The sequence below is a fragment of the Pimephales promelas genome, chromosome 8 (assembly GCF_988280905.1).
Source record: "Pimephales promelas chromosome 8, fPimPro1.hap1.1, whole genome shotgun sequence".
Lineage (NCBI taxonomy): Eukaryota > Metazoa > Chordata > Actinopteri > Cypriniformes > Leuciscidae > Pimephales > Pimephales promelas.
The window spans coordinates 8,404,334-8,422,095 of NC_142776.1; the positions used below are offsets into that span (position 1 = coordinate 8,404,334).

Below are 17,762 nucleotides of genomic sequence, written 5' to 3' on the forward strand. Positions count from 1 at the left end.
CGGCCAATTTTAGGCATTTTCCAAACTATCGGTATTGGCAGTTTTAATGGCCGATAAATAAATATTTCAAAAATAAAATAAAAACGGACTAAACACGCTTCAACCATGTCATGAGTGTTGGAGTTGTACAGTTTGTCCACCAGAGGGCACTCTACTCCGATGGCAACACTTGTGTATAACGCGCCACACATCCGGTGCATAAAAGTTAGCTTTTCTTTTACACGTGTGTGAAATCCAACGACGCCAAGTGTGCGTTGCATACTGTCGTTCTGTAATCGATTTAGAATCGCTAAATAGTAGGTTTTAGAAGGCGGGAAAATGGTTTGATGTAGCTTGATGGAAAGAATTTAAAAAGTGCAGGTAAAGGGATAAGCAAGCTGACATTGTAATTATAAGGTAGCTTATAAGGCAATGTAGGGACTAATTATTATTTTATTTATCAGAACTTTAATACATTTCGATTTTCCTCTGTTCTGTTGTGACAATAAAAGAAACAAGTTTCCTTTTAAAATGCATTATCATATTATTTTAGTTAAAACTCATAAATAACTAAAAAATAACTAATGTTAGGGAAATCTGTTAATGTTTTGTTGCGCGTTTCTGAAAAAAAAAAAATATCGGCCGATATATCGGATTTTAAAACCAACAATATTTGTATCGTATCGGCCTTCAAAATCCTTTATCGGCCGGGCTCTAATTTGGACCCCTCGATTTTAATTCGATCCATAGACCACAATTCAACACAATTGTGACGTCACAACAGCAACTTGCAGTGTTCACACTTAATTTACCCACATGTGATCTAGGACCTAGGGTGTTCCACTTGTTGTAGGCACCAATTGAACGAGACGGAGGAAGTCAGTGAGGGAGGGGCAACAAAAAAGTGGACTTAAATGCAGCCATTACAACTGCAAATGAGTTTTACGTTTAAAGAAAGATACCAGAAACGCGTATTAAGAAGTAAATAGGGGCGTTGACTGTAAATCATGTTGACTGTAAATCCATAAATAACAGTGACCGAGCAATGTGCTTCACTGTAAGAACTGAGGGAAATCTGCTTTATTTCCCCTTGTTAGCTTGTAACAGTAGCTACGCTAATCTAACTCAAGACGCACCGACAGCTTTCCTCCTCTGACCTGCCCATTACATCTGTGGCTTTTCTTTTCGCTCTTTTTGTTTCCGTCCGATCAGCTGTAACACATGTTTTTGTGGCTGCCTCATCCTGGCCATAGCAATGTGTCCGTTCTTCACCTACTTTTTCTCTCTCTCTTTCTGTGCAACATGCTAAACCACGCTGATCAGTTTTATCGTCTGTCTCTGGCTTTTATATTTCATTTGTTTTCTCTGTGTGGATCTGTATGCTCTGCTTTCCTCCACTGAACGATGGAATCATTCTGTCTTTTCAGGAGAGGGAGAGGAGGAGACAGCACGTAATGCTAATGAAAGCTGTGGAGGCTCGGAAAAAAGCTGAGGTGTGCAAAAACAAAATAAATAAATAAAAGAACACTGTCCTTCACCACTCCACTCTCCTCTCTGCACCTCAAGGCTTTCTCACATGTCACGTCTATCTGCTCTGCTACGCTCCCTGAATGTGTTTGCCGAATAATTTTGATGTAGTTCCATAAAGTCCCCTAAACATTCCTAATTCTCCAATACAAAGTTTTCTTGAAGAACATAAAAGCCTAATGTCAAACACGGCTGGTTTGGCATCCAACCGGTTAGTAAAGCCTCTCTTCCACCCCTCAGGAGCGCGAACGCCTCAGGCAAGAGAAACGCGATGAGAAACGTCTCAACAAGGAGCGGAAAATGGAGCTCCGAAGGCTGGAGCTGGAGTTGATCCGTGAGATGAAGAAACCCAATGAAGACATGTGTTTGACAGATCACAAGGTAATGGAAATATACGGCCAAACCGGAAAAAAGTTTTGCATTGCATCAACTTTAATATTCATATTTTGTAAGATTATGCATAAATGAGCCATTAACAGAAAGACTCGTTCAATCAGAACTCTCAGAGGTATGATGTCATACACCGAACCTTACCAAAACACTTTACAGTCAATTCACCTGAGACAGAATACTGCCACCTAGTGGTGATGCAGACAGGATTTTGCTGAAAGTTTGCACCGTTGTATCTTGGATCAAACTTTTGATTTTGATTATAATGACCCCACAATTTGATGAGCTCCTTGTGAAGGACCCCCTACCTAAAATATAAAGGCAGCTGCCTAATTTCATATAATTACTTTTTAACCTCCCTTTTCTCTCCCTCTACAGCCCCTTCCAGAGATTCCTCGTATCCACGGTCTGGTTCTGCCTGGGAGTGTGTTTGCGGAGTGCCTGATGGTGGTACAGTTCCTGCGGAGCTTCGGGAAGGTCCTGGGCATGGATCCCTCTGAGTTGCCCACTCTGGGAGTACTGCAGGAGGGACTGCTCAACCTGGGCAACAGCATGGGCCAAGTGCAGGACCTGCTGGTCCGGCTACTCTCATCTGCTGTGTCTGACCCAGGATTACCTCAAGGACACAGGGTGAGGAGGATATCTATCTATCCATCCATCCATCCATCTTTTAATTAATATGCTTTAGTAATAAATGTCATCCCCTTTTCTCCACCAGGCTAAGTCTATCTTGGGTGACCACCTGACCAATGTGGGTCTGAATCGGGACAATGTGTCTGAGGTTTTGCAGCTATACATGGAGGCTCACTGCTCTCAGACGGAGCTAGCTGATCTTGCTATGAGTTTAAGGACCAAAGCCTTTCAGGCCCATACTCCAGCTCAGAAAGCCTCTGTCCTGTCCTTCCTGGTAAATGAGCTGGCATGCAGTAAAAGCATAGTCAGGTAAGATCCAGTAGATTCCAGTTCTGTTCAGCTGCTGATAATTCATGACTTGATTGATGTTTATATTGGTACAGAATTCAGTTGTTACACAACATGGCAGTTTTTTTAGTAATCACATTATGTGCTATGCAATACAACACTATTTTCCAGCAATCATTCCTAAAGAGCAGTCAACTGCTTTTAAAGGTAATTTGTTGTTATAGGCATAGATTATTAACTGAATAGCAAAACATTTAAAAATGGGGCAAGGATAGATTTTGTTTACTTTAAACAAATGGCATCCGTTTGTTTTTGAGAAACATGTCACATACCTTTCAACTTCAATTCAATTATGTGACATTTTCAAATTCAAATGATTCCTGCTTGGAGTATATGATATGTGTAAAAGTGATATGTGCTTATTCTGTGAAGCCTGTGTGGGCACTGAAATATTCATCTTGGAATAATAGTGCATAAAGAGGCAGTGGCAGTGGAGGGGTCACATAATGTGATGGTCACAGAGCTTTGAATACTTAATGCATGAACACTGTAACCTCAACAGCTTGAGTTGATCACGTGACATTATCACACATGTACTGTATGACATGTATCTACCAGGGTTATTATCAGGGTTATAATATTATACAAATAAAATATATATTAATATTCAATTAAAATACAAGAAATGTTGCCTTAGTTTAAGCACTAAAATTAGTAACTGTAAAACAAACTAGCTAAATCTGAAGTAAAAATAAATCTGAAATAATTCAACTTCAATATATATAAATATATATTTATATTACATAAAAAAACACACTTTTACAAAAATAAAAACAACAAAATTACTAAAAAATGAGCTTTAAATAAAATTTAAATTACAAATAGAAGCTAATTCAAAAACTATTAATATTTATAACTAATACTAAAATAACACTGGAATCTACAGCAGTACGAAACTGTTTGTGTGTTTTGCAGTGAGATCGACAAAAGCCTGGAGCACATGAATGTGCTGAGAAAGGACGAGTGTATCGTGGAGGGCAAACTGAAGAAGTGAGTATCTTATTTTCCACTTGATTTCCACTATTTTAATGGCTGTTTCAAAACTGACCCTCCTAGACAGAGTTTTTAGCGTAGAGTCATCTTACCATGCATTAAACACAACCGACGTTTCTATTTACGACTGCGAAAGATGTGTGCTGAATGTACATAATTAATTATCATAATGCACATCACTAACCAATCAGTATTTCTGCATGTGTTCATGCAGAATGAAAACAATCTACGCTAAACGGACAGGAAAACGTGAATCAATGGCTGGAGGGGAGGAGCCTCAGGCTGCGGGCTGCTCTGGCATTGGTCACAAGCGCAAGAGGAAGGCTGGGGATAGTGATGACGAAGACGATGAAGATGAGGACAGTGATGACGCAGGGGATGAGGATGATGATGATGAGGAGGAAGAGGCTAAAAAGGGAAAAAAGGTGGAGACGTGTGATGAGGTAAAAGGCGTTAATTTTGAGTACATTTTCATACATGGATTCTACCTTTATCACTATCTTTGACCTGTATATGTGTGTGTGTTTGTGTCAGGATGAGGGAGACCCATCAACAAGCGTTGAAGAGCTAGAGAAACAGATCGAGAAATTATCAAAGGTAAATTCAAACATGATTTAGGGCTGCATGATTTGCTATTTCAATTTAAAATGTGATTTTGTTTAAAATTGTGCTTGTTTGTAGGGCTGCCGTTTAGCCCAAAATATTGTGATTTTATATCAATATGCTGCAATATTATTATAAAAATATTTGATATTAAACAAAAAAGTAAATATTACTGTTGTTACTCCAGTATTGTTTTTACTATTTCACTTTTTCACAGCTTCTACGATTTGATATCTTCACTAAGCAATAGCACGGTTTTGGTTTTATTTCGATGAATCATGCAGTCCGATCATAATTACATATAAAATCCCCACCACACACACTCATAAATGTATTTCTTTATGAGTACAGCAGCAAAACCTGATCCGTCGGAAGCTGTTTGAGTCGTCTCACGCCCTGCGGTCCATGTCATACGGCCAGGACCGGTACCGCCGCAGATACTGGGTCCTCCCGCAGTGTGGAGGGGTTTACATAGAGGGGTTAGAGAGTGGAGAAGGTGAGTCTCATCTATCCATCCATCCATAAATGCATTTGCAAACAGCCACACCATTCATTTTACACTTTCTTTCTCTCACGTAGGGCTCGAGGAGTTGGAAAAAGAGCGTGAGAGGTTGAGGAACTTTCCAGTTGTGCAGGTAAAAGAAGAGCCCAAGGAGGAAGCTCTGCAGCTTCATCAGCATGAGGAGATGCAGGGGGCTGTGAAGGAGGAGGTGAAACAGGAGGAAGAGAAGCTCATCCAGCCTGATCTGGAGGCACATAAAGAGGTGAGCTCCTCCCCATTAAAAGAACTGCAGGAAACAGTGGTTGCGACCACGCTCCCTCAACCGCCAGAGCTCCGCCCCTCACAGAGCCCTCGATGTCAGGAACTGCCTTGCACACCTGCCGGGGCCAAGGGGCTCGGCCACGCCCACAACGGCTGCCCGGCAACAATCGCCATGGAAACAACATTAGCATCATCTCCGGCTCACTCATCAACTACCTCTAAGCTGACGGAGGCCAGCAGCCCGAGCGCGGACCACGCGATCCCTCCTCCTCTGCAGCTGGGCATCCCCGCGCACATCCTGCAGCCGCAGCTGACGCAGACTCAGCTCCTGGCCAACGACCAGCTGCTCAAGGTCCTGAGCGAGCGCAGCGGCCACTGGTTCAGCCTGCTGCCTCGCTCACCCTGCGACGACACTTCCCTCACCCAGCCGCAGTCCTCACACAACAGCAACACCCCCAAAACTCCACCTTCACCGTCTACCTCCTCCCCGCACCATCACCTGCTTCCTCTTTCTGCATCTGCAAGCACTCTGAACCCCTCAGCTGCTGGGATCAGCAACCTCAGTTTGCAGGTAATTACCCGTCCTATTTAAAACGTATTTCATATTTACAGTGTCCAACATGATTAAGCCGCAAGCAATGAATCTCTTTCATGTTAATCTGAGTTTATGTCCTGACCAGCTGCAACCCTGTCAATTAACGCCAGACAAGACATTTTATCGGTTTCTGTTTCTTTCATGTCACTCTGGTAGGGCTGCGCGATTGATCGAATTTTAATCGTGATCAAGATTTTGGCGAGCGATATTAAAAATGCGTCATTCCGAACGCTCATTGTCTGATTCCACGCTCATTGTCTGATCACGTGCCTTCATGAGCCCCAGTGCACGAGAGAGACTGAGTGTTTGTTTCTGCGCACGAGAGAAGAGCGCGCTCGAAAGTGCGCGAGAGATACCGAGTGTGTGCATTAGTAAATTGGTACATAGTAATATATAATCACTATATAAGAGCCATGAAATTTGCGATTAATGGACTCGATTAAAGTAGTTTGAAATATTTTTTAATAAATAGAAATAATTCGAGCACATAAACTTTCATATGGAGGATTAAATAGATTCAATTTATGCAGTAAGACTTCACAACTAATCACTAACACTGTACCACAACATTTTACATTTCGTAAGCGTCAAATAACAATGACTCTGAATTTCATCCATTAATTGAACCTCCATAGTGCGTAGTTCTGCCTTGACATGTTCTCATTTGGTTACATTCTGTTATGGAATATTAGATTTTTATTGATTGTATATTTTGCACTTTTTATTCACATCCATTATGCAGGGACAATGCAAGTTTATATTTTGCTTCCTAAAATATATTTACACAATGTAAAATAGTGCCCTGTTGAAGTTTTGCTACCTTTTCTTTATTGTTTTATTTATTTATTTTTTTATTTTTTTATTAAGAACAATTTAGTACAGACATTTATGTATACAGCAAAATTAACATACAACATAGATATTACAAAGTCTTTCATACTAGGGGGGTATTGTAAACTTATATGAAGATATTATAACATTTGCATATTTTCAATGTTTTAATTGCTTTTTGCTTCATAGAAAATCGGAGTGAATCAATATAAAGCTCAATTTCTTTCCTAAATAAAATAAAATTTGTTGTTTTTTTTTACTTATTTTTATTTATTCTTTAAAGGAGATGCACTGAATTTTGGTGAATAAGAGGACCTATTTTATTGTACATTAGCAGGAATGTAGCATAATATGGACGTGAAAGCAGTTATCATTAGCGTATGTAACTATAAACTTTGTTTTGGTTAAAATCAACAAATAATCATGATAATTAATCGTGATCTCTACATTGATCGAAATAATCATGATTATCATTTTGGCCCAAATCGTGCAGCCCTACACTCTGGGTTGCTCTGCCCACAGTGAAATCTTATTGGTTTGTTCTGATTGTGTTTAAAGCAACACCATAGATTTTTATTTTTTTTTCTCTTCGGTCGCCCTACTGGTCGGAAACGAAATTGTCCATTACAGCTGTCATAAATAGTTTAGCCTACCATCGCACGCACGCTTGTTGTTTATCCAGCACCGGCTTTAGAATGAACGATGTCCACAGACAAGATAGATTATGTTGCATGATTTCATGAAAGGATGATGTATTGGAACATCAGAAACGAAGAAAAACGAAATAATGACTATTGTAGCGCTTGACGTAAAGCAGTCGAATTTTGTAGTTTTTTTTTTTGTGGTCGGGTTACTACCCGAACCCCGGAGTTCCGTAGTGCCAGTAAAAGCGATACAGACCCCGTCAGGCTATGGCAGAAGTGCCTTTCACCCTGCTATGACTTGATGAACCACTGAAAAGATTTTGGAAACATTATTTTAAGGTAAAACAATTTACATAGTGTTGCTTTAATGTTGCACAGAATAGGCTTTATGCGGAGCCTCACGTGACCAAACCGGAAAACATAGAAAGTGTTAAGAGCCGTAAGAACTGACTACGATATCTATGGATTTTTAAGGTAATCAGCTAACCCCCCTAGTTCACTTTGTTATTGGCGTTTTATTCCATTTAAATATCTAAACGTTACTGTGAAGAAGAAAAAATATAAAACGTTTAAATTTAAATCTGCATATGTGAGGGACATTGGTTATGCTAATCTTTGCTCGCTCCTTTTAAGTTATCTTGAGTAAAACCGCAAAAAAAAAATTCAATGAAGCACCATACAAAAGACCTGGACCGGAAGAGATGAGACCTGTTTAAACAGAATGCGGAAGTAAGTTGTGCATAGAGCCTATTAAAAATCCTTGGCCGAAGCCAAAATCCGATTGATTTTAAATCAATATCAATTACTATATATTACTATATTGATGTAATATTATAAAATAGCTGATTGGGGTCCATTTTCCTTCAATTGCGGTGACTTTTATATTCCATATTCAGGGGCTTGACATTAACTTTTTTCCACTCATTATTTAACTTAAATTCAACACTGGCTACAGTTTTGACATCGATACCATGGGAGAAAAACTGCCACATAGATATTATCTCATAATCTGGCAACAGGTATATTAGGCGGCTGTCACTTTAAGACCTGACACATTATACTGTTACACATGCGGTTTCTCGTTTTTGTGAATACTCGCCAAGAACATTATTTTGACATTATTTTGTTTGTATTTGACTGTTTGATAATAAATTTCCATAAGCAGCGAAAAATAACTCAATTTAATACTGAGAGAGGTGGCTTTATGTGTGCACACTTTGGGTATGAGCACAAAACCTGCAGGAATGAGTAAAAACATTAACAATATTCATCCGGAGCAAATGAAACGAATGAGTGTGGGGAGGTGGGTTTGTGTCACCTCACTGTCGGAGACATGAGAAACCGCAACTGGTATCTATTTTACAGATAATGAGTTTTGGAAATCTATATCTTTAACAACACTACATTGCACTTAGTTTATTATTTCAGATGCCTTTTTAAAACACTACAATTGAAAAATGTATATATAAAATTCAATATCTAAAATCAAATTCTGTGCATATAACATAAACAATTTTGATATTGTTTAAATAAATGGACATTTATTATTATTATTGTGAGTGTTAAACAATGTAATACTTTTGTAATAGTTTAAACAGAATTAAGCCCGAAAAATGATTAGATACTGAAAACATTATGCGAGTGGAAGTGAATCTAAATCAGTGACTCGCATCCTTTTTTGACTCCAATGTCCCCCATTTTCTACAACAATATTCAAAGCCCCCATGACTGAAATATAAATGTGGTTTGTATTTTAATTATTTTTTTCTCAATTCTACCTGATAAAATATTTTAGCTTGGCATAAATGGAAAAAAGAACAAAAGTATATTCATTTGAATTTAAATTGTTGCTACATCTCATGTATTCTCATTATCTCCCACAGGTGAAGCCCAGTGGAGCTGTTATTGGTTTGCCTTTGTGCAGCTGGTCCAGTGGGATCATCAGCCCCAGTCTACCCCTGTGCAGCAGCCCCCTGCACATGTACCCCTCAGTGGAGGGCAGCGCCAGCCCCCTGCTGGCTCACAGCGTCTCAACCAGCAAAAGTGGTTCTCCTGTTCCCACTGGGGAGAAGCTTACAGCAACGCCTTCTCCAATGGCACTGGACCTTCCCAGAAATCATGACCACCCCGAAGCGCTGCCAATTCCAGAGGGTGAGTGTTGTGTTGGTATCATGCACACAAATGCTACTTTGTTAAATGGTAATATCGAATTTTTAGGTTGCAAGATTTAACCATAACATATATCAACAAATGTGTCATGAGTCTAGTTTTGTTTGGGGTTGTTGATGGTAATGGTTTTGGCGGATTGGCAGACATGCTGCTGGGCTGGTGGAAGGTGACAGACATGGAGGAGCTGAAAGCCCTAGTGAACACCCTCCACAGCAGAGGCGTCCGAGAGAGAGCCCTGCAGAAACAGCTGCAGAAATCCATGGAGCTCATCGCACAGACCTGCAACAAGAACCGAGAGGGTGAGCACCATGTGGAAACAGACCAAAATAAGATGTTTATTCATCATCGTTAACACAATTTGACATTCCAGTTGTTTAATTCTATTCACTGTATTGATTCCAGGACACACACGGCACACAATAGTTCAAAGTTGTTTGTGTCATAAAATATTGGAGATAGTCCTTCATGCTGTCATTCTTTCTAAATGAAATCCAGGGAAGACTTTACAAAACTATTGTTTTCTTTTCATTTTTATTTCATTTTTTAAAACTGATGGTTCCGGTGTTCTGTCGATTTTTGCTGCCTTGTCGAAAAATGCTACCGTAGCGCGAATTGATCACAGAAAGTCGTATGAAATACAATTATAATACAATTCTAAATTATGAGTAGCTACTGTATACTGTCGACTACTGTTTTTATTTTTAAAACGGTGTGAAAAGAAAAAATTATCATAAAATATTCATCTTTGACTTGTCAAAGTACTTTCCTCATAGTAACTGAAACTTTCAGTTATTCTTTTTCAGCTGGTAGTAAGGTATAGTATGGTAGTAAGCATTTTTTAAAGGGAAATTATACATTATAATTGAGATTATAATATAATTGAGATTGTTTAATAGCTGTGATTTACTTATGATAAATTGTCCGTTTCACCGAATAGATCTGTTTCACTGAGAAACACCCTTAGCAACAATCAATATAGTGTCAAAACTGTTCCATTTATTATGTATTTCTGCAAAATTAACAGTTTATTGTTTATTTCACCCTTTCTGCCATTATGTCTGCATCATTTACCTTTAAATTTAAGACCACCCCCCTTTATGTGTGTGTGTGTGTGTGTGTGTGTGTGTGTGTGTGTATATATGTATGTATGCATGTATGTATGTAGGTGTGTGTTTGTGTTAGTGTGAGTGCATTTCTATGTGTGTGTCTGTGTGTGTGTACACACATAGAAACGCACTCACACTAACACAAACACACACCTACACACACCTACATATACAGTACATATAATATATATATATATATATATGTAGGTGTATGTATCACACACACCTACATATACAGTACATAATAATATATATATATATATATATATATATATATATATATATATCAATTTAAGAATATTCACACATTATATAAACAAAAAATGTTTATATTAGATGCAATTAATTTCGACGAAACGATTTGACTAGCACTAAATACAGTATATTTTCAAGTCACGAAATGTGAGTAAATTTAAGCAAATTCTAAATCGGAGGTTAATCAATATAGAAAGCAAAAATGTCAATCAGAATAACTGCAATTAATTATTTTGCCATTTTATTATTTGCCAGCCCTAAATAACAGTCATAAAAGCCCTCTAAACCACTATGCAACTGACTCAGCCGAGCATGCAGTTGTCAAAACGCGCTCGATTCTGCTGTGCTGTGCCTTACGGATGTTATTTCTCCTGGGGTCTTACGGTTGTCTTATTTTTTGTTTGCAGTGGCAGTTATGGAGGTCTCGGAGCTCGACGAGGGCCAGGTTTCCGTGGAGACGCTGCAGGAGTGGTGTGTGGAGGAGCAGGCCATGGAGACTGACATTGCTCTGCTGCAACAGGTGGAGGAGCTGGAGCGCAAAGTCACGTCCGCCAGCCTGCAGGTCAAGGTGAGCGCACAGTTAGAATGCCTCCAGAAATGCATCAAATCACAGTCATTTCTTATATTAACCGTCACTTTCCCACAATCCCTTGCTCCAGGGCTGGACATATCCAGAGCCGCAGTCTGAAAGAGAGGACCTAGTCTATTTCGAGCACAAGCTCCTCCCCAAGCCCCGCCCTGGGGCGGAGTCTCAAGAGGAGCGCAGCTCGGAGAAGGGCCTGATCCGTCGTCCCAGCAACCCTCTGGACATCGCTGTGACGCGATTGGCAGAGCTGGAGCGCCACATCGAGAGAAGGTACCTGCGGAGCCCCTTAGGGACCACCATCCAGATCAAACTGGATAATGTGGGTACAGTCACTGTCCCAGCACCTGCACCATCCACTAGCGCTGGAGGGGAAGGGTAGGTCATCCAGACTGCCAGCCTTCGTCTCTCCTCCTCCTCCTTCTCCCCCTCCCCCTCTCCCTCTCTCTGCTGGCTGGGGCTTCTCTGCTCGTCCGTCCATGCGTTCTCACCCTGGCTGCAGTTTCGGGTTTCGTGTTTGTTTTTTGGTTTCATTTTCCTCTCACTCCCTTGCCTGCACCCTTCCTGTTTTTGGCTGCATGGTTTTAATCAGCGGTGCACAGACGGAGTTTGAAAACTTGATTTGTTTTCTAATACTTCTAAGTGCATGGTACACCACGGCATCCTGTGCTCTCCGTCCTCATGTATGGCTGTGAAGTTATGCCACGGAGTTGAATGACACTATATAGAGCGTATGCCTGTTCTTCACTTCTCTGTGTGTGTTTATGTGTGGATCTCAGAGTTACTCAATCTGATATACATTGAGGGCAAATGACATCTTTGAAATAAAGCCCTCTCTGATGTGTGTGTGTGTTGCAGGGGAGAGGAAGAGATCGCTCCAGGGATGAAGCTGTGGCGGAAGGCACTGACTGAGGTACGCAGCTCCTCTCAGCTGGCCATGTGTCTGCAGCAGCTTCAGAAATCCATTGCCTGGGAAAGGTCCATCATGAAAGTGGTAAGTGACGTCATAAACTTCACTGTCCTTAAGTTTTGGAAGTGGAACACTCGTTTGTTATGGATATGTTGTAGTTTCCATTCTTACGTGCCTGTTTGTGTTTTCAGTACTGTCAGATGTGCCGAAAGGGGGATAATGAAGACCTGCTTTTACTGTGTGATGGCTGTGATAAGGGGTGTCACACCTATTGCCACAAACCCAAGATAACCACCATCCCAGAGGGAGACTGGTACTGCCCTGCTTGCATCTCCAAGGTAATCGCCTCCAGATCAAATCACCAATGGTGCAAGTTTTCAGAGTGATATCTCTAAAATATTCAGATACTTTTTTCTGGATGGAGCTGGATGAACCAAATTTAACATGCAGATTATATTTCTATATCTTGGATTAGATTTAGTTTTATTTATATATGAAATGAATGACAGAATTTTCACTTAAAACTAATATATATATATATATATATATATATATATATATATATATTAGTTTTGTGTGAAAATTCTAATATATATATATATATATATATATATATTAGTTTTAAGTGGTTTTAAGTGAAAATTCTGTCATTAATTACTCACCCTCATTACTCACCGTAATACTTATGTTCATCTATATGAGAGAGATATCTAAGAGATTTCTGTCCCTCCATTGAATTTAGGCTTTTATTCATATATAAACATTCATCACCGAATACATTAAAAATGATAAATGGAAACTCAAGCATGCTTGTGAACCAATGAGGTTCATTCTCATGTAACACAGCACGTTTGAGCTTCCACAAGAGGGTTGTTCTCGTGCGTCAAGCAGGTTCGGCTGAGCTTCTGTTTATATTAGTTAATCAATGTTTATATGTGAATAAAAGCCTAAATTCAATCTGTTCATCATAAAAAGTGATCATGTCTCTTCAGAAAATGTGGACTAAACCGCTTAAGTCAAATGGATTTGTTTTATGATCTCTTTATGAACTTTTTGAAGCGTCAAAGTGGTAGTTGTGTAGCTTTCAAAGGAGGGACCGATTTTATCAAAAAGTCTTGCGGGTTTGGAACATCATGAGAGTAATTGAAGAGTTCAGATGCAAAAGCCTCTAAGAGCCTTTTGAAATTTTCTTCTAGAATGATCATTTTTATCAAGCTTGTATATTTAAGTTAAGTGATTTCACTTAAATGGCAATGATAATTACCTATTAATTGTTATTTAAGTGAAATTACTGAACTTAAATATACAAGTTTGATAAAAATCATCATTAAAGAAGAAAATTTCAAATGGCATTTAGAGGCTTTTGCATCTGAACTCTTCAATTATTGACAGAATTTTCATTTTTGAGTGAACTAACACTTTCAATTTTCTCTCTCTCATTCTCATCAAGGCTGAATTTATTTGCTTAAAAGTTGCATTCCCCTTTTTGCACCCTTGCCTTTCACATGCAGAATTCAGAATTTAATAATGTGAATAAATAGTAGTTGTATAAATAATGATAATACATATGTTTTTGCTTAGTCTTCTCATTATTTCATCTGTGAAAGTGACTGCAAGTGCTAATGACTTGCATTTTTTGACTTGCTAATGACATTTGGAGCAATGATGTGTACTGTTCACTGGCTGATTTGAAGAATTATTCCTGTATGTTAACTTGTAAATCTAAACTGGTCCTGTCCACCATTTCAGGCAAGTGGTCAGTCACCCAAATCTAAGAAGACTCCGAATCGTGCGCCACCAGCCAGTGGAGGAAAAAAGACAGAATCCGCCAAGAAAAGCAAGAAGCAGATGGAAACGTGTGAAGAAGAGGAAGCCACCAGCAGCAACAACAGCACCCCAAAGAAAGCAGCCGCCACCTCCACCCAGGCCAAGAAGAACACCTCCACGCCCCCTGCACCCAAACCAGACAGCCCTGCCTGCGTAAAAAGAGCCAAAACAGCCAGAGACAACAACAGGGACCTGGGTCTCTGCAGGTACCACTCGCATGCTCTCATTTTCTATTTATTTGTGGATGTAATGTTGCTTTTTATGCAGAACTCATGAACGTTTGAACTTCTCAGGATTCTGTTGGCTGAACTGGAACGTCATCAGGACGCCTGGCCCTTCCTCACACCTGTTAACCTCAAATCTGTCCCAGGGTACCGCAAAGTCATTAAAAAACCCATGGACTTCTCCACTATCCGTGAGAAACTCGTCAGCAGCCTGTAAGTGTCTTTCTCTTCCGCTTTAAAGTGTCTGGAATTCCCTCTAACTTCCTCAGCAAAGCTCAGATCTCACAGTTTTGAAAAATGAAGAAAAAAAAAAGAAAAAAAAAAAGCTAAATCTGCAGAGTGGAGGGGAGAAGGATATGGTGCCAGGGACACTTTTTTTTTTTTACAAGTTTATATCTTGTAATTCAGACTTTTTCTTATGTAATGTTATTATAAAGTTGCAATTCTGAGAAATAAAGTCAGAATTAAGTAATATAAATTCAAAATAATGACTTTATAACTCACTATTGCAAGCTTATATCTCACAATTTTTTCCCCATAATTGCGAGATATAAACTTGCAATTGCGAGTTATAAAGTCATAATTTTGAATTTATATTACTTAATTCTGACTTTATTTCTCAGAATTGCAACTTTATAATAAACTTGAAAAACTTGAGATAATTGTGAGAAAATAGTCACCTAAAACATCGGTTCCCAACAAGGGGGGGGGGGGTTGCGGCCCACAAGGGGGCCTCAGAGAGCTCTGTGGGGTGGGGGGGGGGTCGCATCATATTTAAAAAAAGTTGAGCAATGAGCATTAAATAAAAGTACTTAAAGGAGTAGTTTACTTTAAAAAAATAAACTTTTGCAAATAATTTACTCACCCCATGTCATCCAAGATATCCATGTCTTTCTTTCTTCAGTCGAAAAAAAAAAAGGCTTTTGATGAAAACAATCCAGGATTTTTCTCCATATAATGCACTTTACTGGGAACCAAACGGTTCAAGGTCCAAAAAACCGTTTCAGTGCAAACTGCAAACTGTTCAAAGGGCTTTAAACAATTCCAGACGATGAATAAGGGTCATATCAAGCGAAACGATCGCTCATTTAAAAACAAAAACATAGTTTAAGTTTTATAAGCTCAAATAGTCGCCTTGCTCTGTTCTTTGATGTGTGTTTGTGACTCTCCTGTTCGAACTCGTTCATCAAAATGAACGAATCTTTTCCCAAATCAATTCGTTCATTTCGTTCGTTGAATGAACCAAATAACACGAAAAAAGATTCGTTCATTTTGATGCTATTATATAGTATATTATAGGCTATTATTTATGCATAAACATATCTGGTTATAGTAAACATACCGTTTGTTTGAAAACAACATATTTTGTCATCCTTGCTGCAAGTTTACAACAGCGATAATATAATTAAATGTGAAGGGGGGCCCTAAAATATTTTCCACCAAAATTAATAAATAAAATATTAATAAGAATTATACAAATAATAACAAATATTCATAAATAAATACTTTTTTTTTTTTTTTTTACAAATGAACATAATATCAAGAAAATATCAAAATGTGTTTATAAAAAATGAAATGCCTGTTTAAGTGTTTCATGAACCTTTAACAACAAGATAAAGATGCAGTAACCGACCTGCAATTTTTGCTGTGTTTTTTTAGATATCAGAATTTAGAGACGTTCATCATAGACGTCAACCTGGTGTTCGACAACTGCGAGAAGTTCAACGAGGACAACTCGGACATCGGCCGGGCCGGGCACAACATGAGGAAGTTCTTCGAGAAGAGGTGGACTGAGCTGCTGAAGCAGACTAACTGAGGTGGTTTCAGACCACAGGCTGTCATTTCAAACCTGCGATAAGGCTCAGAAGCAGACTATTTCTGCGACCTAGGGCCCTTCAGGACCGACCAATCACACATCAACACCCAAAGAGACACAAGACAGAGGGTGTCTTTGTGCAATAGCATTTCCTTGTAGAAAAGAGAAATCGCACTGAAATTTCAACCATCAGAGCTGTACTAAGGAGAAAAATCCCTTTCCACTACTTGTAAATATCTTTTTATTTTTGGTTTTGTATTTTTACTTTATCGTTAATATTATAGTGAATGTATTTAATTTTTTTAAATGATTATTTATGACTTAATAAAAGAGAGGTCCACTCTTCATTTTCTATGAAAAGGAAGAAACAGCGAAACTGCTTTAAATCTAATGGAATGTTTATTTGTTTGTGTTTTTCCTCTCCAAATATGAAACAAAGCCAAGAAAAAAAAAAAGAAGAAACTGTTTACACTGTTCTGTGCCATGTGGCATCAGAGTATTCAACCCTCTGAAAGTGAACTAACGGCATCACTGTACACACACACGCACCCACACACACACACACACACAGACAAGCAGGAGGCACCCATGTGTACATACTGTCTATTAATGTCAATATATTGAGTCTTGTTTGGAATGATGTGTACATATTGTTTCAGACATTGGATATTGTTTATGCCTTAGAATGATTGTAGCAATTAATTTTAGTCTTAAAGTGATTAATAATATACATTTATTGTTTGTACAGTATATACATATCCTCTACAAAACACTGTGGTCTCCTTAATCTTAGTAGTGCCTGCCCTTCAGAACAGGGTATAGGGAAAATAATTTGTTCTTTTTTTGTTTTGTTTTTTTCCCTGTTTTGTAATGTTATTGTTTTCTTATATAAAACACATCACGGCCTCCACTCAAAGGTATACTGTACGAAACTCATATCTGAACCCATATGAAAACTGTCGGAGTATTCTTCAGTATCCCTGGCCCCAGAGCCGCTCAGAGATGGACAGCAGGCGTTCTGTAACCACATGTGTCTGAGTCTCCCGCGTGCGTCGTGGCCCACTGGAGGCAGCTAGAACAGAGTTTTTTTGTACCTGCGTCAGAGTACTTGAAGTTATTTTATTTAAAGATATTGTGGGATACAAATGGTAGCGTTCTTTTTGTAGGAGCATTATTTTTCACTAGTGAGTGTGTGTGAGTGTGTGTGTGTGTGTGTGTGTGTGTGTGAGAGAGAGAAAGTGTGTGTGTGTGTGCACGAGAGAGTGTTTGTGCGAGTGTGTGGATGTTTGGCACGGACTTATTAAAAGGATGTTTTTAAATCCAGCCAGTGTCTAGTGTTGTTTTATTTAATTGTCCATGGGCAATGCTTTCATTTACTGGTCACGATTTTAGTATTTTAAAAAAGGAATGCAATAACTTTTATTCACCGTTTTATTTCAATTGAAATGGGCAGCAAAATAAATAAATACTATCAAAAATCAATGGATTTTTAAAACCATTTAAAAATATTAATGCAATGTACATTTAATTTACCATTTTTATTCAAGTGTTTAAATGGGCAGCAAA

At 38.8% G+C, this 17,762-nt stretch overlaps 1 protein-coding gene across 15 annotated transcripts in view; it reads left to right on the forward strand.

Moving 5' to 3' along the window:
* The window catches only part of baz2ba (bromodomain adjacent to zinc finger domain, 2Ba), a 110,276-nt gene extending 92,757 nt beyond the window's left edge, over positions 1–17,519 (forward strand). For 9 of the 15 annotated variants that reach the window (XM_039689202.2, XM_039689203.2, XM_089133852.1 and 6 more), the window contains 18 exons: positions 1,407–1,472; positions 1,747–1,887; positions 2,275–2,526; positions 2,615–2,838; positions 3,793–3,867; positions 4,085–4,313; positions 4,405–4,467; positions 4,825–4,969; positions 5,053–5,807; positions 9,190–9,457; positions 9,619–9,774; positions 11,244–11,404; positions 11,496–11,797; positions 12,278–12,413; positions 12,521–12,667; positions 14,079–14,362; positions 14,450–14,593; positions 16,040–17,519. In XM_039689202.2, coding sequence (XP_039545136.2) covers positions 1,407–1,472; positions 1,747–1,887; positions 2,275–2,526; positions 2,615–2,838; positions 3,793–3,867; positions 4,085–4,313; positions 4,405–4,467; positions 4,825–4,969; positions 5,053–5,807; positions 9,190–9,457; positions 9,619–9,774; positions 11,244–11,404; positions 11,496–11,797; positions 12,278–12,413; positions 12,521–12,667; positions 14,079–14,362; positions 14,450–14,593; positions 16,040–16,196 — 3,705 coding nt within the window. In that variant the 3' untranslated portion in view covers positions 16,197–17,519. The remainder of the gene's footprint in view (positions 1–1,406; positions 1,473–1,746; positions 1,888–2,274; positions 2,527–2,614; positions 2,839–3,792; positions 3,868–4,084; positions 4,314–4,404; positions 4,468–4,824; positions 4,970–5,052; positions 5,808–9,189; positions 9,458–9,618; positions 9,775–11,243; positions 11,405–11,495; positions 11,798–12,277; positions 12,414–12,520; positions 12,668–14,078; positions 14,363–14,449; positions 14,594–16,039) is intronic. The other 6 variants (XM_089133854.1, XM_089133856.1, XM_089133857.1 and 3 more) reach the window with 2 other exon arrangements.
* The last annotated feature ends 243 nt before the right edge of the window (positions 17,520–17,762 follow it).